This window comes from Chlorocebus sabaeus, chromosome 9 (genome assembly GCF_047675955.1).
Source record: "Chlorocebus sabaeus isolate Y175 chromosome 9, mChlSab1.0.hap1, whole genome shotgun sequence".
NCBI classification, from domain to species: Eukaryota; Metazoa; Chordata; class Mammalia; order Primates; family Cercopithecidae; genus Chlorocebus; species Chlorocebus sabaeus.
The window spans coordinates 129,987,318-130,010,381 of NC_132912.1; the positions used below are offsets into that span (position 1 = coordinate 129,987,318).

Sequence of the window (23,064 nt, forward strand, 5' to 3'; positions counted from 1 at the left end):
AGCAGCACCAGTGACCTAAAGCAAATGGTCTTAACTGTCATCTGGCAAGAACCTTCTTTGACAGAAAGAATCTGACCAATTAAGAGTTTTATCACACCACCATCAACACCAACAATAGCAAAACTCAGAAACTAGGTTACATTTTATAGTTTCAGAAAGGCCCACCCTAAATCAGAAATGCTTTTAGTATCTAGGGTGGCTGTGCTTTCACCTTGCCACAGCGCCTCCACACATCCCTGCCTTTGCATCCAGAAAGAGACACAACACATTCGACATCCCGCCAAAAGTTGTCCCAGTCTGCCTGCGTCATCCCCCAAGGCGGAACTCAGGAGGCAGAAGGCTGACAGTGAGCATTTTCTGCTGCTGGCCCTGAGTAAACTGCGTCTAGCCCCGGGGAAGCTGCCATCTGTACGAGTAATTCATAGGGAATATTAAAACAACCCATGTATTTTGAAATCTCTCCTGCATGCTGTCGTTTCGGTGATAACTGGCCAGAAAGGCCTGACGTGTGCCTAGCGTTTGGGCCCAGCTGTCAACAAAACAAACTTTTGTGTCGGTGCAACCTCAAAGCAGGCTAGGAGGGCTGTGAGCGAGCAGAGCACTGCTACTCCCTCCTTTCCTGGAGCATCAAGAGAGGCAACAGCTGCGTGCTATAAATGGTAACCAAATACATTTGATGCGTTGATTCATCTTGATAAGATTTCTTGAATTTGCTCACATGAAATTCAATTGTGTACTTATTATCGTTCATACTAATAAATCTGCTCATTTAGATTGGTGTTCTGTCCTATTAGGAAAATCTGTTTTTAATCAGTATTTTGATTTAATTATAAATTATTGAGAGGAAGCCTCTTAGCTTGATTACATGGAAGAATGTCTAACTGAGTCCGAGCCCTGGCAGGAAGCGGAGACCAGGGACGTAAAGGAAGACTTTTGCTTCTCCCACCCCCAACAGCAGCAACTCTGGTGGGTCTCTGCAGCTGGGAGAATGAAAATGTCTCTCTTCGAACGTTTTTAAAGGTCAGCTTCATCTCCACTCTCGGAAGTGAAGTGTTGGCATGGATATTTTGTGACAGCAGTGTCGGCAGAGAAGCGATTATTTTTAGTTTTAAAGAAGAATAAATTTGGTTTTCCCTTCCAAAAAAGGAATATTTTTCAGGACTATAGATCACATGTAATTACCTTTTGGAATAGGGTTCTCATAACGGCAATATTCTTAGCTAAAAACTGTTTGCACTCTGACATGACCCTTTGCTAATAGAACAAGTTACATCTTAACAAATTCAAGGTGCAGCTCTTCCCAAACTCAAGTGAAAAGCACAGATTAAGTCTATTCTGGGCTGGGCGCAGTGGCTCAAGCCTGTAATCCCAGCACTTTGGGAGGCTGAGACCATCCTGGCTAACATGGTGAAACCCCGTCTCTACTAAAAAAATAAAAAAAAATTAGCTAGGCGAGGTGGCGGGCGCCTGTAGTCCCAGCTACTCGGGAGGCTGAGGCAGGAGAATGGCGTGAACCCTGGAGGCGGAGCTTGCAGTGAGCTGAGATCCGGCCACTGCACTCCAGCCTGGGGAACAGAGCGAGACTCCGTCTCAAAAAAAAAAAAAAAAAAAAAAAAAAAAAGTCTATTCTGGGAAATTGATTGAGTAGCCATGGTGTAGGGCACACCACACTGGACATAGTCAGTTCAGAACACGAATGGTTTTCATGTAACCATTTTGTTCTTTGATGGTAATATGCCTGCTGGTGAATTGAATCCGCTGGTTTGATTTGGAAACCAAAGCAGATCATTTTGCCAGTTCCCCTTTCCCCAGGTGTGCGTGGCTCTTCTAGATCATTATCCAAGAAATAAGGAATGTCAACCTCTGTATTTTCCAGATTCCTTTTCTGGCCGAAGGGATCAGAATCCATGGAGACAAAGTCACGGAGGCACTGAGGCCGTTCCACGAGAGGATGGAGGCCTGTTTCAGACAGCTGAAGGAAAAAGTGGAGAAAGAGTATGGCGTCCGAATCATGGTAAGAGGGTCGTATGGGTAGTACCGCAGGAGAGTGGGTGTCTGGGCATCCCACTGTTGAACTGGGACAAGCTCCCAGAGCAGAGAAACTCACATGTGCACATGGTGCCTGCTTAGGAAGTGGGATGTGAGGGAGCTTAGCCCCCTTGGGCAGTCTGTTTACCAGCAGCTCCACAACCTTCTTTCAATAACCGGAAATGCCAGGGCAAATAAACATTCATGAATTTCCTTGATTGCCAAGTGCCCCCTCACCTGCTGTGAACACGGTCCAACTTTGTTGTTGTAGAGCAATGGAGAAATCTCACAGCGCCCAGGCAACTCAGCTGGTTGACAGTGCACACCTACAGTCATATAATACACACAAAGGGTTCGGTCATCCACAGGGCAACAGCACTCATCATGGCCTGTGACAGAGGTGGCCTAGCCCAAAGTTGATGTCGGAGGATCATGGCCATCAGGGGGGAAGTGACGGATGTCTGGAGTGTGCAATTATTAGCAAAGATTTACCTGTTGTAGGAAGGGGTAATTGATCTAGACCAAGGAGGATAAGCCAGATGTGGTCAGGGGAGGAGATCAGGAAGACACTGCCTGGAGAAAGGAACTTCCTCAACAAAGGCTGAGAGGCAGGCGTTTGAATGGCAGGCCAGGGGCCAGTGCAGATACAGGCATACTTTGGGCAGAAAAGAAAATTGGGAGTAGACATGGAAAGGCATCCAACCTCCAAGAACGAGGGACGCCAGGCTGGGGCAGGAGGCTCTGCTTGGGATGAAGGGCAGAACTGAGCTTTGGCGATGAGTTTATGGAAGGTTTCGGAGGAGAGGCTGGCATCAGGAGCAGGGTGGAGAGCAGCTTGTGAGTTTTAATGATGCAAAAGCCTTACAGTTCAAGTCTTACAGCCCACTTGAGACCATCCCCAGGAGCCATGCCTTAGCAGATGTGGAGGCAAAGCCAGGCACCGTGAGTCAGAGTGCCACCCTGCCCTGCAGCTCAGAGTGCTGCTCCCATCTTTCCTCAGCCTCTGGGAGCTTTGCTGGGCCTACACTGTCTGCTCAGGAACTGTGGAGACACCAGGCACAGCAAAGGGTCCCCAGTCCCCACTGTTCAGGGATGGGGGGCAGTGTGGCACAGAGAAGCAGGAAGCTCTCTTCTGTCTACTAGAATTCCATGCCTGCTAGCACTGAGGGGGTGTGCACAGGGCTTCAACTCCCCTGCAAAAGGAAGGCGAGCTGTGGGAAGTCGCACTGCTTCTCCCAGATAACATACAGCACTTTCCTCTGCTCCTTGAAGACCAGGTGTCGAGTGGGGTGTGCCATTTTGGCTTTTTTCTTGGCCCAGGGAGGCCTGTCCACCAGTCCCTGAAGTTCTCAGCTGCTCTCTGTTGAACCCTCTTTTCTTTCACACATTGATCTCAATAAGCAAACACTAATTTACTGCTTCCCACATGCCAGGGACCTTCCTAAGTGCTATATAGATACTCAGTTGCTTAATCTGCCTCATACTCTGTGAAGCAGGCACTGCAGTCATCCCCATTTTACAGTCAAGGAAATGGGGACATGGGAAGGTAATCAGTTACACCCTAGCACGTGGCAGACCCATAGTTCAAGCCCCATCCATGTACCTCCCGGGTCTGTGCTTTTAGCCCCTACTCCAGGGGCTAACATTTGGCACCACAGAGCTTCTCCACCTCTTTCCCACATGGTAGGAAATGCATATGAGAACTGGACAACACCTGAGAGAAGGTAATTTGGCTGTGATCACACTGCATGCCCTCCCAGTCTCCCCGCCTCTGCCGGGCATGACTGAACCTTGGTGCCTCCAAGCCTAGGGCCTGATGTCCATCAGATGAGAGGTTCCAGGCCCAGCAGGGCTTGAACCCAGCAAAGCCAACATAACACAACTGCTGCTCTGAGGTTGCAAACTCAGCAGGTGGGGGTCTGGAACTGCCAGTCCCGCGTGAGCTGCTGCAGGTGAACAGGCATGGCAATCAAGGCGCTCTCCTTCAAGGCTGGGCTGGAGGACCCTTTGTGCAAGTCAGGATGCTAGAGTAGTGCTTGATAGCTTCAGAGCCTGCAACTCATTACAATCAGAGCTGAGTGGCAAGAAGCGTTTTCAGAGTGCGTCACGGCACATCTCTTTTAAAGTTGATGCCTGTATTAATTCTTTCTAAGAAACAAACACTTGTGAAATCTTGACATTTTCTTCCTAAGTGAAAAACTTCGTCTTTTCTCAGTCATTTAATGTATATTTCAAAATCACAGAAAGCTGTCTGGCTCACCAGATATCCTGCACATCCCTTTCTCTGCCACGGTTCATGAGTTCTGAGTGTGCTTGCTTTGGGCACAGGTGGAGAAAGCAAGGGCAGGAAGGTAGGGTGCCATGTGGATTGGGGTGCCGTGTGGATTGGGATGCCGTGTGGATTGCGGTGCCGTGTGGATTGGGGTGCCGTGTGGATTGCGGTGCCGTGTGGAATGGGGTGCCGTGTGGATTGCGGTGCCGTGTGGATTGGGGTGCCGTGTGGATTGGGGTGCCGTGTGGAATGGGGTACCGTGTGGATTGTGGTGCCGTGTGGAATGGGGTACCGTGTGGATTGGGATGCTGTGTGGATTGGGGTGCCGTGTGGATTGGGGTGCTGTGTGTCCTTGGCTGGAGCTTATTTCCAGCACATCGTGAGACAGCACTGTCTCCAGCAAACTCCCCACCCTTCTCTGTAGCGCCAGCTGGGGCACCCCTCCTAGGGGTGGGAGGCTTTTGCAGAATGAAGGTTGCATTTTCCACCCTGGGATACTTTGTTCCCCGGGCCCACCTTGCAGAGTCCTGCTCCATCCTTCGACGCCAACAGCAGGCTCTGCAAGCATCCTTTGAGCAGGCAAGGGGACTGGCAGGTCCCCCTGTCCTTCCCTGAGAAATGTGGCAATAAAAAGCAGTCTGGGGTGTGCCTTTCCTGTCTTACCTACTTTGGAAACTTGCAAGCATCTCAGAGCACTTTGAAAAGCCATCTAGTATCACCCTGGTTGCAAAAAGATGGATTTTAAAATTTAAAAATAATCCCGTAGAAAGGACGTAAACCATTTTGTCAATGTTTCTGAGCCAGCTTAAGCCATAGAAAGAGAAGATGTGGACGCCCTCCGACTTCTCAATACCCAGGCCCCTCTGCCACTCTGCCTTGGCTTTCCTCTTTCCAGTCCTGGGGCTTCAAGGAGCTGCCATTCCCTGGATGACAGCTCTGCAGCTCAGCTTCTCCTGACCTTTAGGGAGCGAGGCGTGCAGGGCGCTGGGGATGAGCCCATGAGCATCTTCCACGATCAACACTAAGCCCCGTGCCCTCACCGGCCCACAGCGCCAGGTTCGGTATTGAGCCCCGTGCCCTCACCGGCCCACAGCGCCAGGTTCGGTATTGGCCCCCGCGCCCTCACCGGCCCACAGCGCCAGATTCGGTATTGGCCCCCGCGCCCTCACCGGCCCACAGCGCCAGATTCGGTATTGGCCCCCGCGCCCTCACCGGCCCACAGCGCCAGGTTCGGCATTGATCCCCGCGCCCTCACCGGCCCACAGCGTGCAGGAGGCATGTGTGTTGGCCTTCAGGCTTGTGAAAAAGAGCTTTAGGTTTCTTACCAAATCATCTACCTCTTCAAATCCGATTAGGAGCAGGGTAATTGACCCTGGTTCTGCACTCTCTACTCCCGTCCACCTCATCATTCCAAACACCATGGAGAGCCATAACCCCAACATGCCACCATCTCCCTGTTACCTCCCCACCTACTGTCACAACACCCACTGGCCACCCAGACCCGGGAGAGACCCAGCAGTCACCCTTCCTCCCTCAAGTTAGTTCTAGCCACGGTATCCCCTGGTGGTGCTGGGGTTCACCCCACCATCTTTGCCATCACAGTTGGTCCCTGACCTGGCCCCCAGCTTCCAGGATTTCTCCTCTCACCTTCCCTCCACAGCTGCCAGGGGACCCATCCCAGTAGTTCTCTTAACTGGGATCTGTGGGACCCCGGGGTTCCTCAGAGGCTGCTGGGAGGGGTGTTGACTGGGAAGCCTCAGCAGAAGCATTTAGCTTCACCTGTTCCATGTGCTGGAGTTGCATTGGGAAGAGAAGCAGTGTGGCATGGCCTACAAGAACAGCCAGGGACCAGGGTTCTGTTTCAGACGCAGAGCTGATGGTGCAGCTGTGTCCTTCAGTCTTGTGGCCTCTGAGGGCCGGCCAAGATTCTAACACCACACTTGCATCCTCCCTGCTGGGCCTGCCCATCTCCTGCCTGCGCCCCCAGCCCCTCCTCCCCAGCCTGCCCTCCGCAAGGGACAATGTGTCACCCTCTGTGGGTTTTCAGGCTGTAACTGGCGTTTGTGTAGCATCTGGAAAGGGACATTCCAGATCACGATGAAGTGTGCCTGCTTCTCCCCCTTCCTTGTATAGCACTGGTCCCTGTGATTAAGCTCAGCCAACCCCCTCAACCCAGCCCATTCCCATCCAAGATTCTGGGCAGTAAACACCTGTGGCTGCCTCAAGGTGGGACGTTACAACTCAGATGGGAGGGAGACAGCGATGTAAAACTCAGGGTCATTAGGCAGGGCCAGGGGGTCGCTCCGGTCAGAGAACTGGAATGAGTGTTTGCTTAGGCCGTGAAGACAGCAGCAGCCATCAGAGTAGTGAGCCCTGTGGGTGTCCCTGGCATCATTTCATTTAGTCCTAACGCTGGCCCTCTGGGCGGGAAGGACTGTTCCCTGTGTGCTCAGGAGGAAGCTGAGGCTCGGAGTGGCTCCGGGTTTTATGGAGGGTCACACCGTCAGTGCCAGGGCCACAATTCTAGCCTAGTTCCAATATCCCCAACTCCTACCCACCAGCCCTGCTTTCAGTCAGTGTCTGGCCCTGGAGTCACACCTGCCAGGACTGGGTGAGACTCTGATTGCATCAGATGGAACAAAAGTAAAGCCCTGAGGTCTTGATTTCTAGAGGCTCTGCTCAATCAAGAAATAACTATGAGCCAGACCGCCCAGTAGAATCCATGGTTGCACCCAGGGAGTGCCCTGCAAATATGGGACCCCGAGAGTACCCTCTGTCCTTCCTTGGCGGGAGTCATCCTCCTGCCAGCCCCCTTCCTTTATTCCTTGAAATCCATACTCACACATCTCAGCCAAAACCTGAGGTCACCTTCTGAGATTAAGTATAGGGTAAGGTTTTCACAATTGGGGATAATCCCCAAGGAACCATTTCTCTTTTAGTTTCTTCTAAAGGCAGAGTAATTACAATGGACATCTCCATGGAGCTATCCCCTGGCACCATCATTGGTGCCTGGTCAGTCCAAGACTGACCAGCTCCTCTCTGCTGGCAAATCCCAGCTGCACGTCACTCAGAGCCAGTGGTCAGCAAACTGTGGCTCCCGGCCTGGTTGTGTAAATAAAGTTTTGTTGGCAGGCGGGCCATGCTCATTCATTTCTGTATTGTCTGTGGCTGCTTTTGTGCTGTCGTGGCGGCGTGTGGTAGTTTCCACAGAGACCATATGTCCTGCAAACCTAAAATGCTTACCTGGTCCTTTGCAGCAGGGGGCCCCAGCCCCCAGGCAATGGACTGGTACCAGTCTGTGGCCTGTTAGGAACTGGGCCAACAGCTGGAGGTGCACGGCGGGTGAGGGAACATTACTGTTTGAGCTCTGCCTCCTGTCAGTTCAGCGGCGGCATTAGATTCTCATGGGAGTATGAACCCCATTGTGAACTGTGCATGTGAGGGATCTGGGTTGCACACTCCTTATGAGAATCTAATGCCTGATGATCTGAGGTGGAACAGTTTCATCCTGAAACCACCCCCTGCCAGTCTGGGGAAAAACTGTCTGTTTTCCATGAAACCGGTTCCCAGTGCCAAAAAAGTTGGGGACCACTGCTTTACAGAAAATGTGCAGAAAATGGGGGCCAATTCCTGCCCTTTTACGATTCTGAAGTTTTTATTATTGAAGAGATAGTTTACACATCAAATGCTGTTTCATTTGGGATCACATATTTAAGAAAAAGGCCCACTTTTCAGATGGGGGAGTGGTGTTATATGAATATTACCTGTAATCTACCGCTTCTGGCCTTGGAGGGCTGGAACCATGGTCCACAGCAGGTCTTCGGTAGGTGATTGGCTGAATGAGATGGGCGGGGTGGGGCTGCAGCGTGGGGAAGTCAACGCCACACAGAGAGGAAGTGCCCTACAGAAATTTAGTTTCCACATCCTCAGGTTAAAGGAAATCCCTTGTGCCGCAGCTGCAGTCCCAGATGTGCCAACATCTGGCTCGGGGTGCAGGTGCACCAGAATTTTCTAGCTAATTGGATGTTGACACATGCTATATTTCAAGGACACTTGTTTCAGTCATATGTCAAGAAGAAGATGGAAAAGTCCATCTAGAGATCTTTTTTTTTTTTTTTTTTTTGGCACAATGCATCACTAGTTCACTACCTAGCACGTGGGAGAAGCTTTAGCAACTTCAGCGGTGGTTTCGTCTACTCCACGGCATCAGTCACTTGCAGAAAGGAAACATACTTTTAATTAGGCAGCAGGGGCATCTTATTTTTGTCTACAGGAGGTCAGTCATTATGGATTCAAGCATTTTGATGGCCTGTATAGTCTATCAACATGCAGAGATATACAAAATTCATCTAAAGATCGAAAGACTCTTTAATCACTCGCTAGGTGTTACTCTACATTAAACTTTCTGGTCGGCACATTCTCCTGTGACTTTGGAATGTATTGACACATTGCGGTCTTTGAAGAAAACTGCATTGAGTATTAAAAGGCTAAGAAGGTTCCTTCCGATGCTTTCACAGTATTGGGTTAGGTTTTAAAATACTCCAAAATAATCATTGTTTTTGTCTTCCACTCAGAACAAGAACATGTACTGTTTACAGAAGTCTAAACAATGATGGTCTCGATTCCACACTGCTAAGGTCACTTTGTCTCAGGAGTCTGACCATGGCAGGCACAGGCATCAAACAAGTCTCCTTCTCTCTCTCTTTCTTGCTCTCAGCCCTCAAGTCTGGACGATAGAAGAGGCAGCCGCCCCCGGTCCATGGTGCGGTCCTTCACGATGCCTTCCTCATCTCGGCCTCTGTCTGTGGCCTCTGTCTCTTCCCTCTCATCGGACAGCACCCCTTCCAGGCCAGGCTCCGACGGGTGAGTCAAGCTCACAGCAGGGCTGGGCTGAGCAGCCAGGGCCTGGGGGATCTGGAAGGAGCCACCCAGGGCCCTGGGTTTATTTTCTTACAACTGAGGATTTTGTGTCCATCAAAATTATCTTTCAAACTGGGACCCTCTGAGACTTTCTGACCATAGTGCCCAATATGACTTTGAGGTCTTGTGAGTTGTTGAGAAAAACATCCTCTCTTTGGGTACCACTTTGGGTAAGGTTTTTATCTAATTTAGAACCTCCAGTGAGTGTTCAGTCCTCTTCAGCACAGCTTTGAACAGGCTTGTCCAACCCACGGCCCACATGCAGCCCAGGATGGCTTTGAATGTGGCCCAACACCAATCCATAAACTCCCTTAAAACAGTATGAGATTGTTTTTGTGACCTTTTTTTTTGTATATATATAGCTCATCAGCTATTGTTAGTGTTAGTGTATTTCATGTGTGGCCCGAGACAATTCTTCTAAAGTGACTCAGGGAAACCAAAAGATTGGACACCCCTGGGAAGAAGCAAGGTGCATTCCCTGCTGGCCAAGCACTTTGTACTTTTCATCTCCTGTTCACTTCCAGGATCATGCCCAGACAGGAGCTGGTATTGTCTGAGCATGACACAACCTGCACTGTCTACCTGTGACACCATTCTGCCAAGCCAACTGTCACAGAGTCAGGCTTTCATGATGGATGGCTGGGCCACCTTCTTTTTTTTTCCTCCCTTCCTCATTTTTTTGGAGAGCAAATTTTTTGTTTATTTTTGTTTCTGGTGAGGTTTATTACCTTTTAAAGGGAAATGGTGTTTAAGTGAGTGCTTCTGAGAATGACCATCTGTTCCTACTTTTTAGGACAACTCTGGAAAATAAAAGGCATATTATCCTTTTTAAAAATTTTGTTTTTGAGGCAGACTCTCACTCTGCCACCCAGGCTGGAGTGCAGTGGTGGAATCACAGCTCACTGCAGCCTCCACTTCCCAAGCTCAAGCGATCATAACCATTTTAAAGTGAACAGTTCAGTGGGATTCAGTAGGTTCACATGGCTGTGCAGCCATCACCACCGTCCACCTCCAGAACTCTTTAATCTTGTCAGACTGAAACTCTGTACCCACTTAACAGTTCCGCACATTTTACCTCCCATACCGATTAAACACTAACTTTGCATTCTTTCCCCCAACCCCTGACACCCTGACAATGTCTACTTTCTTTTTTTTTTTTTTTTTGAGAGGAGTCCCCTCTCCAGGCTGAGTGCACTGGCACAATCTCGGCTCACAGCGACCTCCGCCTCCCAGGTTCAAGCAATTATTTTGCCTCAGCTTCCCAAGTAGCCTGGGACTACAGGCACCTGCCACCACACCTGGCTAATTCTTTGTATTTTTAGTAGAGACGGGGTTTCACCGTGTTAGCCAGGATGGTCTCGATCTCCCGACCTCGTGATCTGCCCACCTCGGCCTCCCAAAGTGCTGGGATTACAGTTGTGAGTCACCACGCCCGGCCAATGTCCACTTTCTATCACCATGATTTTGACTATTCTAAGTACCCATGGGCCACCTTCTTTCTACAAGGCCACTTCGGAGATGCATTTTTGCTCTTGAGTACCCAATAGTTAACATTTATTGAGCACACACTGTGGCTCTTGCATTAGCTCAGATTATTGCAAAGAGAACTGCAACATTGGTATTTTTTTGTATTTTTGAGTGGCAAGCATGTAAAGTTTGTTCTTCTACAAAAAGAAAAAAATGTAGCATGCAATTTCAACAACACAGAAGAACCTCTAATTGTTTTACTGCCGATTTGCACAGTTTGTGTGTCCAATCCCATTTGGTTTACAATCCATCACCCCATCAAACCCACAGGCATCTGGCCCCTTCAACACACAGACACAAACTTCCAGAGACCCCCAAGGGTCAGCTCAACTCTGACTGCCCTTTGTTGCCAACGACTGATGTGCCCGATGGATAATTGCAAACTATCCCCACATTTTTTCTTAACAGTAATTGTTATCAGCATCTGATATTTATAAGGCCAAGTCCATATGGAAATTCTCAATTTAGAGGTATTTAAATCATGTGTGCTTGTCACTTACAGCAAGATTACTAAAGAAATTTAATTCAACATCTCCCCGAGAAAATCCCCAAGCTAGTTATGGAAAGGTTTTTATATTTCTAGGAACATAGGGGTTAGGGTGGAAATTGATGGGGAGGTTTTAGATAGAAGAGCAGTGAATTGCACATGTGAACTCGGGCTGCCAGCTCTTCCCCAGAAGGCATTTGTTTAACCTTTAACTGGAAGGCATCTTGATTACAGTCCAGATTTGTGTTCATTCTTGGGGTTACCACCCTTTGCTAGCTAACTAATGTGGAGAAAATGAGGCTTTGGTCTCAAATGTCACAGGTTATGTGCAGAATAAAGTTCATCCTGTAGGCAGTTGCTTCTCATAATGTGAAAATTTAGAACTCCACCTGCCTTTCTCTGGATTCTTTGTGTAAGCATCAGGATTTCACAACCGGGGTCTTCTCCCTGAGCTAAACAGCATCTACTAATCCTTTTCTTGCCTACATTATCTCAAGTTCTGCTAAACCTAGAATAAAATCATGAAATGTTTGGTTGTTGCTTATAATAGATACAATATTTCACACCTAATGGTTATGGATGTATTATAGATCCAGTGTGAAAAGTCCAGATGTCCCCAAATGCCTTAATGATCTAAGTCAATACTGGTATATTTTATCAATCATTTTTTATTTTTAAAATATTTTATTATAGAAAAATTTCAAAGCTGAGTCCAGTGGCTCATGCCTAAAATCCCAGCACTTTGGGAGGCTGAGGCAGGTGGATTGCTTGAGCTCTGGAGTTGAAGACCAGCCTGGGCAACGTGACAAAACCCCGTCTCTACAAGAAATATAAAAATTAGCTGGGTATGGTGGTGCATGCCTGTAGTCTCAGCTACTTGGGAGGCTGAGGTGGGAGGATCACCAGAGCCTGGGGAGGTTGAGGCTGTAGTGAGCCATGATTGCACCCTTGCACTTCAGCCTGGGCAATAGAGTGAGACTGTCTCAGAAAAAAAGAAAAATTTCAGATATATACAAAGTGGGCTGAATAGTATAATGAGGCCCCCATGTCCCACAGCCGGTCTTAACAATTATCGGGTTTTAACTAATCTTTTTTTTCAATCTGTATCAATCATGTTTTCCAGCGGATCTCAAATATATCATTTTATCTATAGCTATTTCAATATGGATTTCTAAAAGGTATGAACTCTTTTTTAAAACCATAACTAGGTTATATTATATAAACTATTGTAATATAGTTTATTTCACACCAAAAATATTGACAGGAATTCCATATTATTATAATAATATATTAGTGTTAATTTTCCATTGTCATGTCTTTTTTTTAGTTTGTTTAAAGCAAAATCCAAATAAGGTCCCCACCTTGTACCTCGCACTTGGTGGATATTATCTCTTTAGGTCTCTTTCAGTCCCCTTTTCTCCCTTGTAATTTATTTGTGGGAAATCCTAGGTTGCATATCCTGTCATGGTCCCCACCATCAGGACTTTGCTGATAGCATGCCTTATCGCATTGTTTAATTCGTGTCTCGATTCTCCATATTCCCTGCATATTGGTAGTTGAATCTAGCGATTTGATCAGATTCAGATTTGATTTAGGGATGACTTCATAGGTACTTGTATGTTCTTCCATTCAGAGGCACATCATATCCTGTTATCTGTCTTATGGAGACGTTAACAGCTATTGATGAAGTGCTTAGATTTAATACCATTACTGTTTACATAGTGTATGTTCCTGCAACACATCCTACTGCACAGCCACATTAGATGGGAGAAGCGAAGAGTAGGTGGTGCTCCTTGCTCTGGGCAGTCTGCATCTTCAGCGGATTTAAACACAGTTTTGCGAATGATCCTTCCCTTCCTGGTTCAATTGACTCCCCAGTATGGGACACACAACCTGGAAATCAACAGTGAGCACATCAGTGGGGAGCAAGATTGTTGCAATGGCCGTCCAGTGAGCACATCAGTGGGGAGCAAGATTGTTGCAATGGCCGTCCAGTGAGCAAATCAATGGGGAGCAAGATTGTTGCAATGGCTGTCTTTTTTTTTTTTTTTTTTTTTGAGACAGGATCTGACTCTGTCACTCAGGCTCTGCAATGGCACAATCTCGGTTCACTGCAATTTCTGCCTCCCAGGCTCAAGCCATCCTACCACCTCAGCCTCCTGAGTAGTTGGGGCTATAGGTGCACACCCCCATGGCTGGCTAACTTTTGTATGTTTTGTAGAGACAGGATCTTGCCGTGTTGGTCAGGCTGGTCTCGAACTCCTGAGCTCAAAGAATCCGCCCGCCTCAGCCTCCCCAAGTGCTGGGATTAGAGGCGTGAGCCACCGCGCCCAGCCCTGCAATGGCCTTCTTAATGAGAACAGTGGCTTTCTTCCAAGTGTCCCATTCAGAAATACATGTAAGAGAAACTAGAGCTAGGATGAAAATATGACTGACTGGCTAAATTTTCTTCTCTTGAAATCATGCTCCCCTTGAAAAAGCCAATTTCTTCTCCAGGCAGTCAAGGAAGTCAGGTTTGGAAGTTGCTATGAGGACTCAGAGCTCCAAAGAGCAGGCTATAATTTGAAAATGTAAGATCCTAGTAACAGCCCTGCCTTCCATGTGAGCTATGCTCTATGGTTTTTCAGGCGGGCCCGTGCCTTCATCCGTTCAACCGTGTGTCCTGACTCCTCCTCACAGCAGGAGCTTCTAGGGATGAGACTCCAGTCTTAGAATTGGATCAGTTTCTTCCACCTCCTGATAAGACTTCTAGGACCAGAAACAGGATGGACATGCCAATCTTGTGTTGGAGTGACAAATCACAATCGTGTGTGGATGTGCATGCACACTAACCTTTTGGTACATGCCTTAGAAACTAGCCTAAGATTCATTTACTCCATAGCGTAACCACGAATGTGTTTTTACAGCAACTGTGGGGTAGGCAGAAGGGCGGTGGTGTCTTCATACCCTTTTATAAGTGAAACAGCTGCCAGAGGTTGTGCGGACATCAAGAGTTACCCACAAGTGGCAGAGCTAGAATGCAGGTCTTCTGTCTCCAGCTCAGTCGCCAGCTGGAAACCTCAGGGCATCTCCAAGCACCTGTGAGCTGGCCCTGGCTTGCTTCTGACCGAGCCATGCAAAGTGCTTTCACCTGGAAACAACCGTCTATCTGTAATCATACAGCCTTGGTCAGGATTAAGGTAGCAGACATTTCTTTGCATTGATGTCCATGTTTCCCCATTAAAAATTAGACAGAATATTTCTATATAAATCTCTAAAAGACAAGGGTTCCCCTTTTGAAATATACCCTAAATACCATCCTCCCATCGTAAATGAACAATTCCTTAATGTCATCATCAAATATCCGGTCAGACTTCACATTTGCCCTATCGTGCTAAGTGTTCTATCTTTTTCACAGTTTGTCTGTGTTGGGATTGAAACACAGTCCTTGCATCTGGTGACTGTGTATCCGAAGTCGCCCTTGGCCTCCCTTTTAAATCATTGCTTTCCTTGTAAATGTCTTCGATGGACTGTGAGTGACTTTACACATGTCTGTGGGGTGGAAAGCAATTGCTCTCCTATTAAGACATCATTGACCTTTCCTTTAGGTTTGCTCTGGAGCCTCTCCTGCCAAAGAAAATGCACTCCAGGTCCCAGGACAAGCTGGACAAGGATGACCTGGAGAAGGAGAAGAAGGACAAGAAGAAGGAAAAAAGGAACAGCAAACATCAAGAGATATTTGAGAAAGAATTTAAACCCACCGACATTTCCCTGCAGCAGTCTGAGGCTGTGATCCTTTCGGAAACGGTAACCTGACAGGGTATCTTCCCTCGCTCTGCGGTAGCTTCAGGGACCTACCTTTGCCCCACCTGTAGCCAACAGGGCTGAGAGTGGGCTCTGACTGCACTTGTTATAAATTAGCAACTCAAAAACCTGGGGTCCTCCTCCCCTAACCTCGAATGTCCCAAGGCGTAGGACAGCCAGAGCCGCAGAGCTGGGCTTAGCATTCGTCCAGCTTCCGCAGGGCCTGGGACAGGGCCGCTCTGCTCCTAGGCTCTGCCACTCTGGCTCTGTTGGACTTGTTTCCTACATATGTCCTAACATCCCAGAAGATGAGCAGGAGTCCTTTTGTTGTCAGGAAACAGTCCTGCGAGTCAGATAATGCCTTCTCCTCGCCCCTTGTTGACTGGAACTCTAAGCTAGTTATGGCCCAAGTGTGAAAATCAGCGGAACTAGAATCCAAAGACCTCTTCCCACTAGGCCCCAGCAGCTGCACCTGCTCCTGGGGTACCTGCTCTGTCTCATCTGCTCCACCTTTCCGTCTCCTGGCCGTCTTTCACAAGGACTTACAGGGACTTCACGTGGCCCGTGCTGCTGAGCCGACCTTAAAAACAGGTCCTAGTGAGTCTTGTTTGTTCCACAGTTGTGAGCGTGTGAGGGTGGTGAAACCGAGGAGCTGGCTCTCATCCTGGGGCTGGGCCTGAGAGCTGATCCTCCCAGAAGTACACTACATTGGGAGTCTGTGTTCGTCTGTTTTGTGTTACTGTAAAGGAATAACTGAGCCTGCGTCATTTATGAAGAAAAGACGTTGATCTGGCTCATGGTTCTGCAGACTGTATGAGCACGGCACTAGCATCTGCTTGGCTTCTGGTGAGGCCTCAGGAGGCTTTTATTCTTAGCTGAAGGCAGGGGAGGGGAGCAGACATGTCACATGGTGAGAAAGAGAGTATGGGCAGGGGGTCGTGTTCCAGGCTTTTTAAAATAACTAGGTCTCACGTGAACTGATAGAATGAGAACCCACTCATTACCCCTATTACTGCAAGGACAGCACCAAGCCCTTCATGAGAGGTCAGCTCCCATGACCCAGACACCTCCCACTGGCCGCACCCCCAACATTTCAACGTGAGATTTGGAGGAGACAAGGTGTATCAGAGTGTGAGTGCAAAGATGAGGCACAGCCTACTTCCAGAGCGAACTTGATTCTGAAAGTGCTAGCTGTAGTTGGAAACAAAAATAAAGAAGGGGTTCTCGTGGGCTGTCAGTTTCAAAGGCAAAGTCAGGATTGGAGCTGCCCTCCCTGGAAATGGATGGGTGTTTGCTTGTCTCAGTCCTGGGCAGCCAGCGGGCTGTGATTAGAGGGTTAGACATACTGCACTGCTTATTCATAACTTAAAACCCAGAAACTTCATTTTATCTATACTTCATGCCACTCAGAAAGCAGTCACATGCTACCTGGCTATCTAGAGGTGGAAGGCAAACCCCCCAGCCATGACTTGACGTCCAGCAGGCCAGCGCTGCTCTGCGGCCTGTGGCTGCAGCGGGGCTGAAGAATTCCCGTGAGGGTGGCCGAGGGTGTCAGGCCTCGGGGGACACTGGCTGGAGGCTGGCCGGAAGCACCCAGACGCTCAGCCTCCAGCAGATTGAGGGGGTCCTGACCACACAGCGTGCTCTGTCTGCTATTCTCGGAAGGTGGGATGCCCACCACCCCAGAGGTTGGCTGAAGTCTCCTTCTCTCAAGCCCCAGGTAGATTTCTCAAGTCTCAAAACATCGTAGCTGGGTAGGGGAATGAACAGAAGCATTTTTGAATATTACTTAGTGCCAGACACTATGCAAGTCTTTTATACATTTTAATTTAAGCTCCATTTTAAGATGCTAAATTGGAGGCCTCAGAGAAGTTGTGCCAAGTGGCAGGATTGATCACAGCTGACTTGTGTGAAAAGTCCAGAGACACAAGCACACACGTGACAGGCACAGAGCCAGCACAGTGCATTTTCTGTCCCTGCCTGTGGTGGCCCAAGCATCCTTCTAGGATCCTTGCAAACAGCAGGGCTAGGGGCAGCACCACAAGGGCTGCTTCCCCACGGTTGGCCCTAGCACCCTCAGCAAATCCGCAGGAACTCACCAAGGTCAGAGCACAGAACATTGGTGGGGCTTCTCAGCATCTGGCCCAGTGTCAGCTTGAGCCTTCCAGCACCACGAGGCGGGGAATCCAAACCTCCCACTGGGGACAGGCTTCCTATTCTTGGTCCAGCCCAGCGACCTGTCTGTCTACACAGAGGCCACCTCCTCCAGGGGACGGGTGCCGGCAAGGTTTGTGAGGACAGTCAGACACCTGAAGTTTCCTAGCAGGCGACTGCGTGCCTGTGACCAGCCATGCGGCAGGGGAGGTGGGGAGGAGGTTCACAGGAGCAGAAGCAGCAACCCATTCCCTGGGGACACCAGCCACCCTCCCCACCCCCCACCCCTGCTTACCCCTACTGTAGTGTCCTCCTTGCCCTTCCCCCATGCTGGCCTCCCCTGCACCCCAGCTTCTGCCAAGGTTTTCCCTCCTCACCCCTGGGGCTGGGTTTGGTTTCCTACTTGATTTGCATCATCAACAATTTCCTGACCTTTAGCTGAGCCTCTCCAGCCAGAGCCTCCAGGCTGCAATTTGCATCTCAGCAGGCCAGCCTCCTCACGCTCTCTGAATCAGAATGTGCCCGCCCTGGGATGCAGGGAAGCCAGGAGAAGCACCTTAGCAGACCCCAAATCTCTCTTGCTAGCACATTCGCCTTCAGAGGGCCCAGCACTTCACCCGGCCTTTCCCGACTTCTCATGGCAGTTCTGCTGCCTGGAACAAGGCCATTTCTTCAGAGGAGGTGCAGCTCCTGGGCACTTGGCTCCCCTGACAGCACAGTATAGTTCTGGAAATAGACCTGTTGGCCTGGCTCTGTCACTCATTTGCCAGAGGGCCTGAATCTTCCTCCCAAGCCTGGTTCCCATTTCCTCCTTCCAGCCTCGGTAACCTCCAGACTGGCCCTGGCTCGGCTGACTCCTCCTGGGGCAGACATTGAAGTCTACCTGCTCTGTTGCTCACCCAAACCAGCACAGCCCATCCACCAGGCCCCCAGACCTAGCACCAAGCCGGAGCTGCCCACTCACCTGCCTGCCCTTCCTTGGGGGAGAACCTTGACCCCTCCTTTTTGGCTGGGTTAATAAGTTTTCTAATTGCTCCTGCCTCAGAGTATTCTGTCACTGCTCCTGTTCCCCAAAGCCTGATGAGTAACCTGTAAGAAATATATACATACAACTTACTGATGGAACAAACAGGGAAAAGGCTTCGGTGGGGGAAAGTCAAGTGCCTCTGAAAGCCAGAGATGAGCAGGAAAAAATGCATTGAAAAAGAGAGAAAAAGAATCCCTGCCCGGTAATGACCTAGGATGTGAGAAGAAGCAAAGGAAAGGAATAGCAAAAATCCTTCAGCCAGTTCCTAGACTTTCAGGTACACACCAAAGAGACCAAAGCATGCTGAGCACACCTGGGAATAATTCTGCCCTGGAACACGTGTCCGTGTCCAAACTTCCCTTTTTCATAAGGTCACGTGTCCTATTGGATTAGGACCTGTTACTGGGAAGTGTGCAGGTCCTTGATTCTTAGTCTTAGAGGAAAGAATTCAGCCAAGAGACCAATTAGTAAAGTAGGGAAATTAGTAAAGTGGGTAAAGTAGGCTTATTAAGGAAATAAAACTAGCGTAGACTCCAGGAGAGGAGCAGGCTGACCCTGTGGAGAGCAGCCCCTGGGAGTTCTGTGTTGTGGTTTTTATACTGGACTGATTTAAGCTCCCACCTCTGTCTTAAGCCTCTCCCTTTGTCTTTGTGTATTTTCCCAGCTGTCTTAAGTCTCCACCTTTTCCCTGCCTAGTTCCCGCCCAGGTTTGTGGGACTTCCCCTTGCTGCTAGTTGATGTGCACACTTGGGCTCAGTGATCAATAGGAATCCTACCTAATGGCAGCATTGCTCATTACCACCACCCCAAGAAGGTTGTATTGCCGTCAAATCTGTACTTACTGTGCGAGTGTATCTCTTAGGAATTAACCCCTTGCCCTGTTTCCCTCCTGATCAGCATGTAGCCAGCTACATTGTAACAGGTTAGCTGCAGAGGGAGCAATTACTGGGTGTCTTATGGGGTGTTTCAGGGTGCTCCCTCCTGCCTAGGTATTCCCCTCCCCTCTGCTCACACCTAGCATGTGTGTTTTGTGGGGGTCTCTGGGGCATGAGATTTTCCAGAGTTTCCTCCCCGTCCACCTTTCCTGTTCATGTCTTACAATCTGCCCACTAACAGGCCACACCTCAGCTTGATCATTTGCAAAGACCCTATTTCCAGTTAAGGTCATATTCTAAGGTAATGGGGGTCAGGACTTCAACATAGGAATTTAGGTGAAAATGCAACTCGGCCCATAACAGACCCTAACTGTGCTCTTTCTCTCCTTTCAATGTAGATAAGTCCCCTGCGGCCCCAGAGACCGAAAAGCCAGGTGATCAGCGTCATTGGAAGCGAAAGGCGCTTCTCAGTGTCCCCCTCGTCACCGTCCTCCCAGCAAACACCTCCTCCGGTTACACCAAGGGCCAAGCTCAGCTTCAGCATGCAGTCAAGTAAGTGGAAGAGTCCCCACATACGTATCGTGCTATAGCTCTGTGACTACCCCTGGCTGAAGGCTCTGAGGTTAGAAGCGCTTCCTGCCTCCCATTGCAGCAGAGGGTGGGAGTTCAGATAAACACCTGGCTTCCTGGGAGTGTCCCTTGGAGCAGGCTGTAGAGTCTGGACTTTCGCAAATCAAGCCAAAACTCAGAGCCCAGGCCTCTAGCACTGGAGGGGCAGAAAGTGCAGGGTCTGTCCCAGGGTGCATGTGGAGGGGACCTGTGAGGCACGTGGAACTGCCCCACTTCCTATCCCAGGACACAGAGCTGCAGGAGGCCGTGGGCCTGCTTGTGTCTAGGACTGTGCACTGGAGAAGCATCTCCAGGCAGTTGGCAACAGCTAAGGGGCACAGCTTATTTTTCTAGTTTTGACCAATGTTTAAATTACCCTAGAAGTTGCCACAAAACTAGTGGCTCCAAACAGCAGAAATCTGTTCTCTGAAGGTTTTGGAGGCCAGAACTCTGAAATCAAGGAGGTAGCAAGTTGGTTCCCTCTGGTGACTCCAAGGGAGAGCCTGTCCCAGGCCTTCTTCCAGCTTCTGGCGGCTCCCAGCAGTCCCTAGCCCTCCTTGGCTATGGCCACATTACTCCCCTCTCTGCCCCAGTCTTCACGTGGCCTCCTTCCCTGTGTCCTCTCCTCTTAGAAGGACCGCAGTCATTGGATACAGGGTCCACTGCAAATCCAGGATGATCTCACCTTGAGATCCTTTGCCGATTACATCTGCAAAGACCCTAAATCCAAATAAGGCACATTATGAGGTTTTGGGTGGCCCTAAGAGGTCTGCATTTTGGAAAGACTCTACTCAACTTACTCTAAGTGGTAGACAGCTTTTCACCACTAGATTCAGAGCCAGCAGAGAGGAGAAATCTTGGCAGGGAGAAGGTGCTGGGGGTGAGGATGGCAGCAGAACTGGGGAGCCCACTCTCCTTCCTGTGGCACAGAGAGGGGTCCCAGGCAGGAGAGCTCCATGCCCTGTGGCGAGGGTTGTGCAAGGCAGTGAGTGAGTGTCCTCTGCTCCTGGTTTTCCTCTTGCTGAAAGGGGAGCAGTCATGATTTTGGAGACTGTCAGTGGGTGGGGAGGCTGGCTCCAGGAGTGGATGCATGAGTTTAATTGAGTAGGCAGAGAGCTTTCTGGGCACTGGATATGTCTTTGGAGGGTGCATCTTCACATCCTTGCACTATTACTACATGATCTTTCTAAAAATGTATTTAAAATCTATTTTAATATTGAAAACAGGCACCATCACTGCTGCTGCAGAAAACAATTTAGTGGTTCCTCCACAGTTCAATGTCGAATAAACATATAATATGAACCAGCAGTCCTGCTCCTAGGCCTGTACTCCAAAGAATTGAAGGCAGGGACTCAAACAGATACTTAATATTCGTAACAATATTTTTCACAAGAGCCAATAAGCAAACACAGGCCAAATGTCCATCAACTGATGGCCAGATTAACAAAATGTACATCCAAAGAAATGTCGGTGCAATAGAATATTACCCAGCCGTAGAAAGGAGTGAAGGTCTGACACGTGCTGCAGCACGGACGAACCTCAGAACCATGATGCCAAGTGAAATAGATCAGTCACAAAGGGACAAATATTGTATGACTCCACCTAAATGAAAGATCTAAGGCAAGTTCATAGAGACAGAAAGGCGTGGCTCAGGCCTGTAATCCCAGCACTTTGGGAGTCCAAGGCAGGTGGATCAGCTAAGGTCAGGAGTTCCAGACCAGCCAGTCAACATGGTAAAACCCCGTCTCTACTGAAAATACAAAAATTAGTTGGGTGTGTTGGTGTGTACCTATAATCCCAGCTAATCAGGAGGCTGCGGCAGGAGAATCACTTGAACCTGGGAGGTGGAGGTTGCAGTGATCTGAGATCGCACCACTGCACTCCAGCCTGGGCAACACAGCGAGACTCCATCTCAATAAAAAGAGAAAAAAAAGAGAGTAGAGTAGAGGATACTAGGAGCTGGAGGGAAGTTACTGTTTAATGATTACAGAATTCCATTTGGGGTGATGGAAATGTTTCAGAAATACATCATGGTGATGATTGTCCACTATGGCCGATGTGATTAATACCACCAAATTGTCCCCTAAAAGATGGCTAAAATGGCAAATTTTATATCATATATATCTTACCACAATAATAGCAAACAAATAGGCAGCAATCATGAAGACAGTCACCCACCGAAGCCTTATTTCCCTCAGCCCCATGGCAGAGCTGCCCTCTAAGCTGACACTGTGCCCTTCCTAGGATGCATCTTCCTAAAAAAGGATTTTTCATGAGACGGATCCTAGTGGAAAACTCCAAAAGAGACTCATCAGTAAAAATGTCAATTTTTCTCTCTTTAATATAAAAGAAAACAAATTATTTTTAAGAGTCTCAACAAGGGTTGAGAAAATATCCTGTCTTAATGATTATTCCTCCGTTTGAAAACGACTATTTTTTCCAGTTTACTTTAAAAATCAATTGTACTTCCCCTTGGCTTATTTAAAGCAACAGCCACAGTGACTGCTACGGCTAATAACTTCATTTCATACGACTGTGGATTTTTCTGTGGAAAGAGATTGGATGCTGAGTGGCTGGTCACCGTGTTAGACTTCGCTTAGCAAATCTCTCCAGGTGATAACTGCAGGGGTGACTGTAGAGGCCTGGCGGGGCTTTGAAAGCAGTAGCGGCAGCAGCGGACACAGTCCTGTGGCACCCAGCTGTTTAACTGCCACCGAGGCAGGGGGCCCGAGGGAGGGGGCCCGAGGCAGGACAGAAGAGGCCGTGGTGAACGTCACCCTTTCTACAGTGGCTCTATGCCTTGCTTCATGCTCCGGTTTTAGTTGTCACGTGTTACTTGCTATTCTCTTTCTAGAACATTGCCATTAGGAGAGGGTCCACCCTTTGTGTTCGCTCCCTCCCTGCCCTCATCTGCTCTGTTGACAGACGTGCCTGCCTCTCTGGGAGGGAACGTGGAGCAGCTCCCTGAGCAGTCAGGCTCCATGGGGAAGTCGGGCTGATTTTAAATAAATCCCGGTTTTCCAGGCTTGGAGCTGAATGGCATGACGGGAGCGGACGTGGCCGACGTCCCACCCCCTCTGCCTCTCAAAGGCAGCGTGGCAGATTACGGGAATTTAATGGAAAACCAGGACTTGCTGGGCTCGCCAACACCTCCACCTCCACCTCCACACCAGAGGGTAAGTTGGCAATCTGAAACATGGGCTTTCATTACTTCCCCTCCGCAAAGTAGGACGAGTCCCTCATTCCAGATATTAGCAGGTTTACTTTGGGCTAGTGAGCACGTGAGGAAAACCATGTATGATGGGCCGGGTTTGATTTTGCAAAAGATATCAAAGCAGTAAGGACTCTGGTGGGTAAGATCTGTGGCTCTGTGTCATTATCA

The 23,064-nt window shown here is 49.0% G+C and overlaps 1 protein-coding gene across 2 annotated transcripts in view; it reads left to right on the forward strand.

Annotated features, from left to right (window-relative positions):
• The window catches only part of DOCK1 (dedicator of cytokinesis 1), a 545,325-nt gene that overhangs the window by 517,523 nt on the left and 4,738 nt on the right, over positions 1-23,064 (forward strand). For both annotated transcript variants that reach the window (XM_007964409.3, XM_007964410.3), the window contains exons 47-51: positions 1,877-2,014; positions 9,018-9,163; positions 14,822-15,020; positions 19,472-19,625; positions 22,707-22,858. In XM_007964409.3, coding sequence (XP_007962600.2) covers positions 1,877-2,014; positions 9,018-9,163; positions 14,822-15,020; positions 19,472-19,625; positions 22,707-22,858 — 789 coding nt within the window. The remainder of the gene's footprint in view (positions 1-1,876; positions 2,015-9,017; positions 9,164-14,821; positions 15,021-19,471; positions 19,626-22,706; positions 22,859-23,064) is intronic.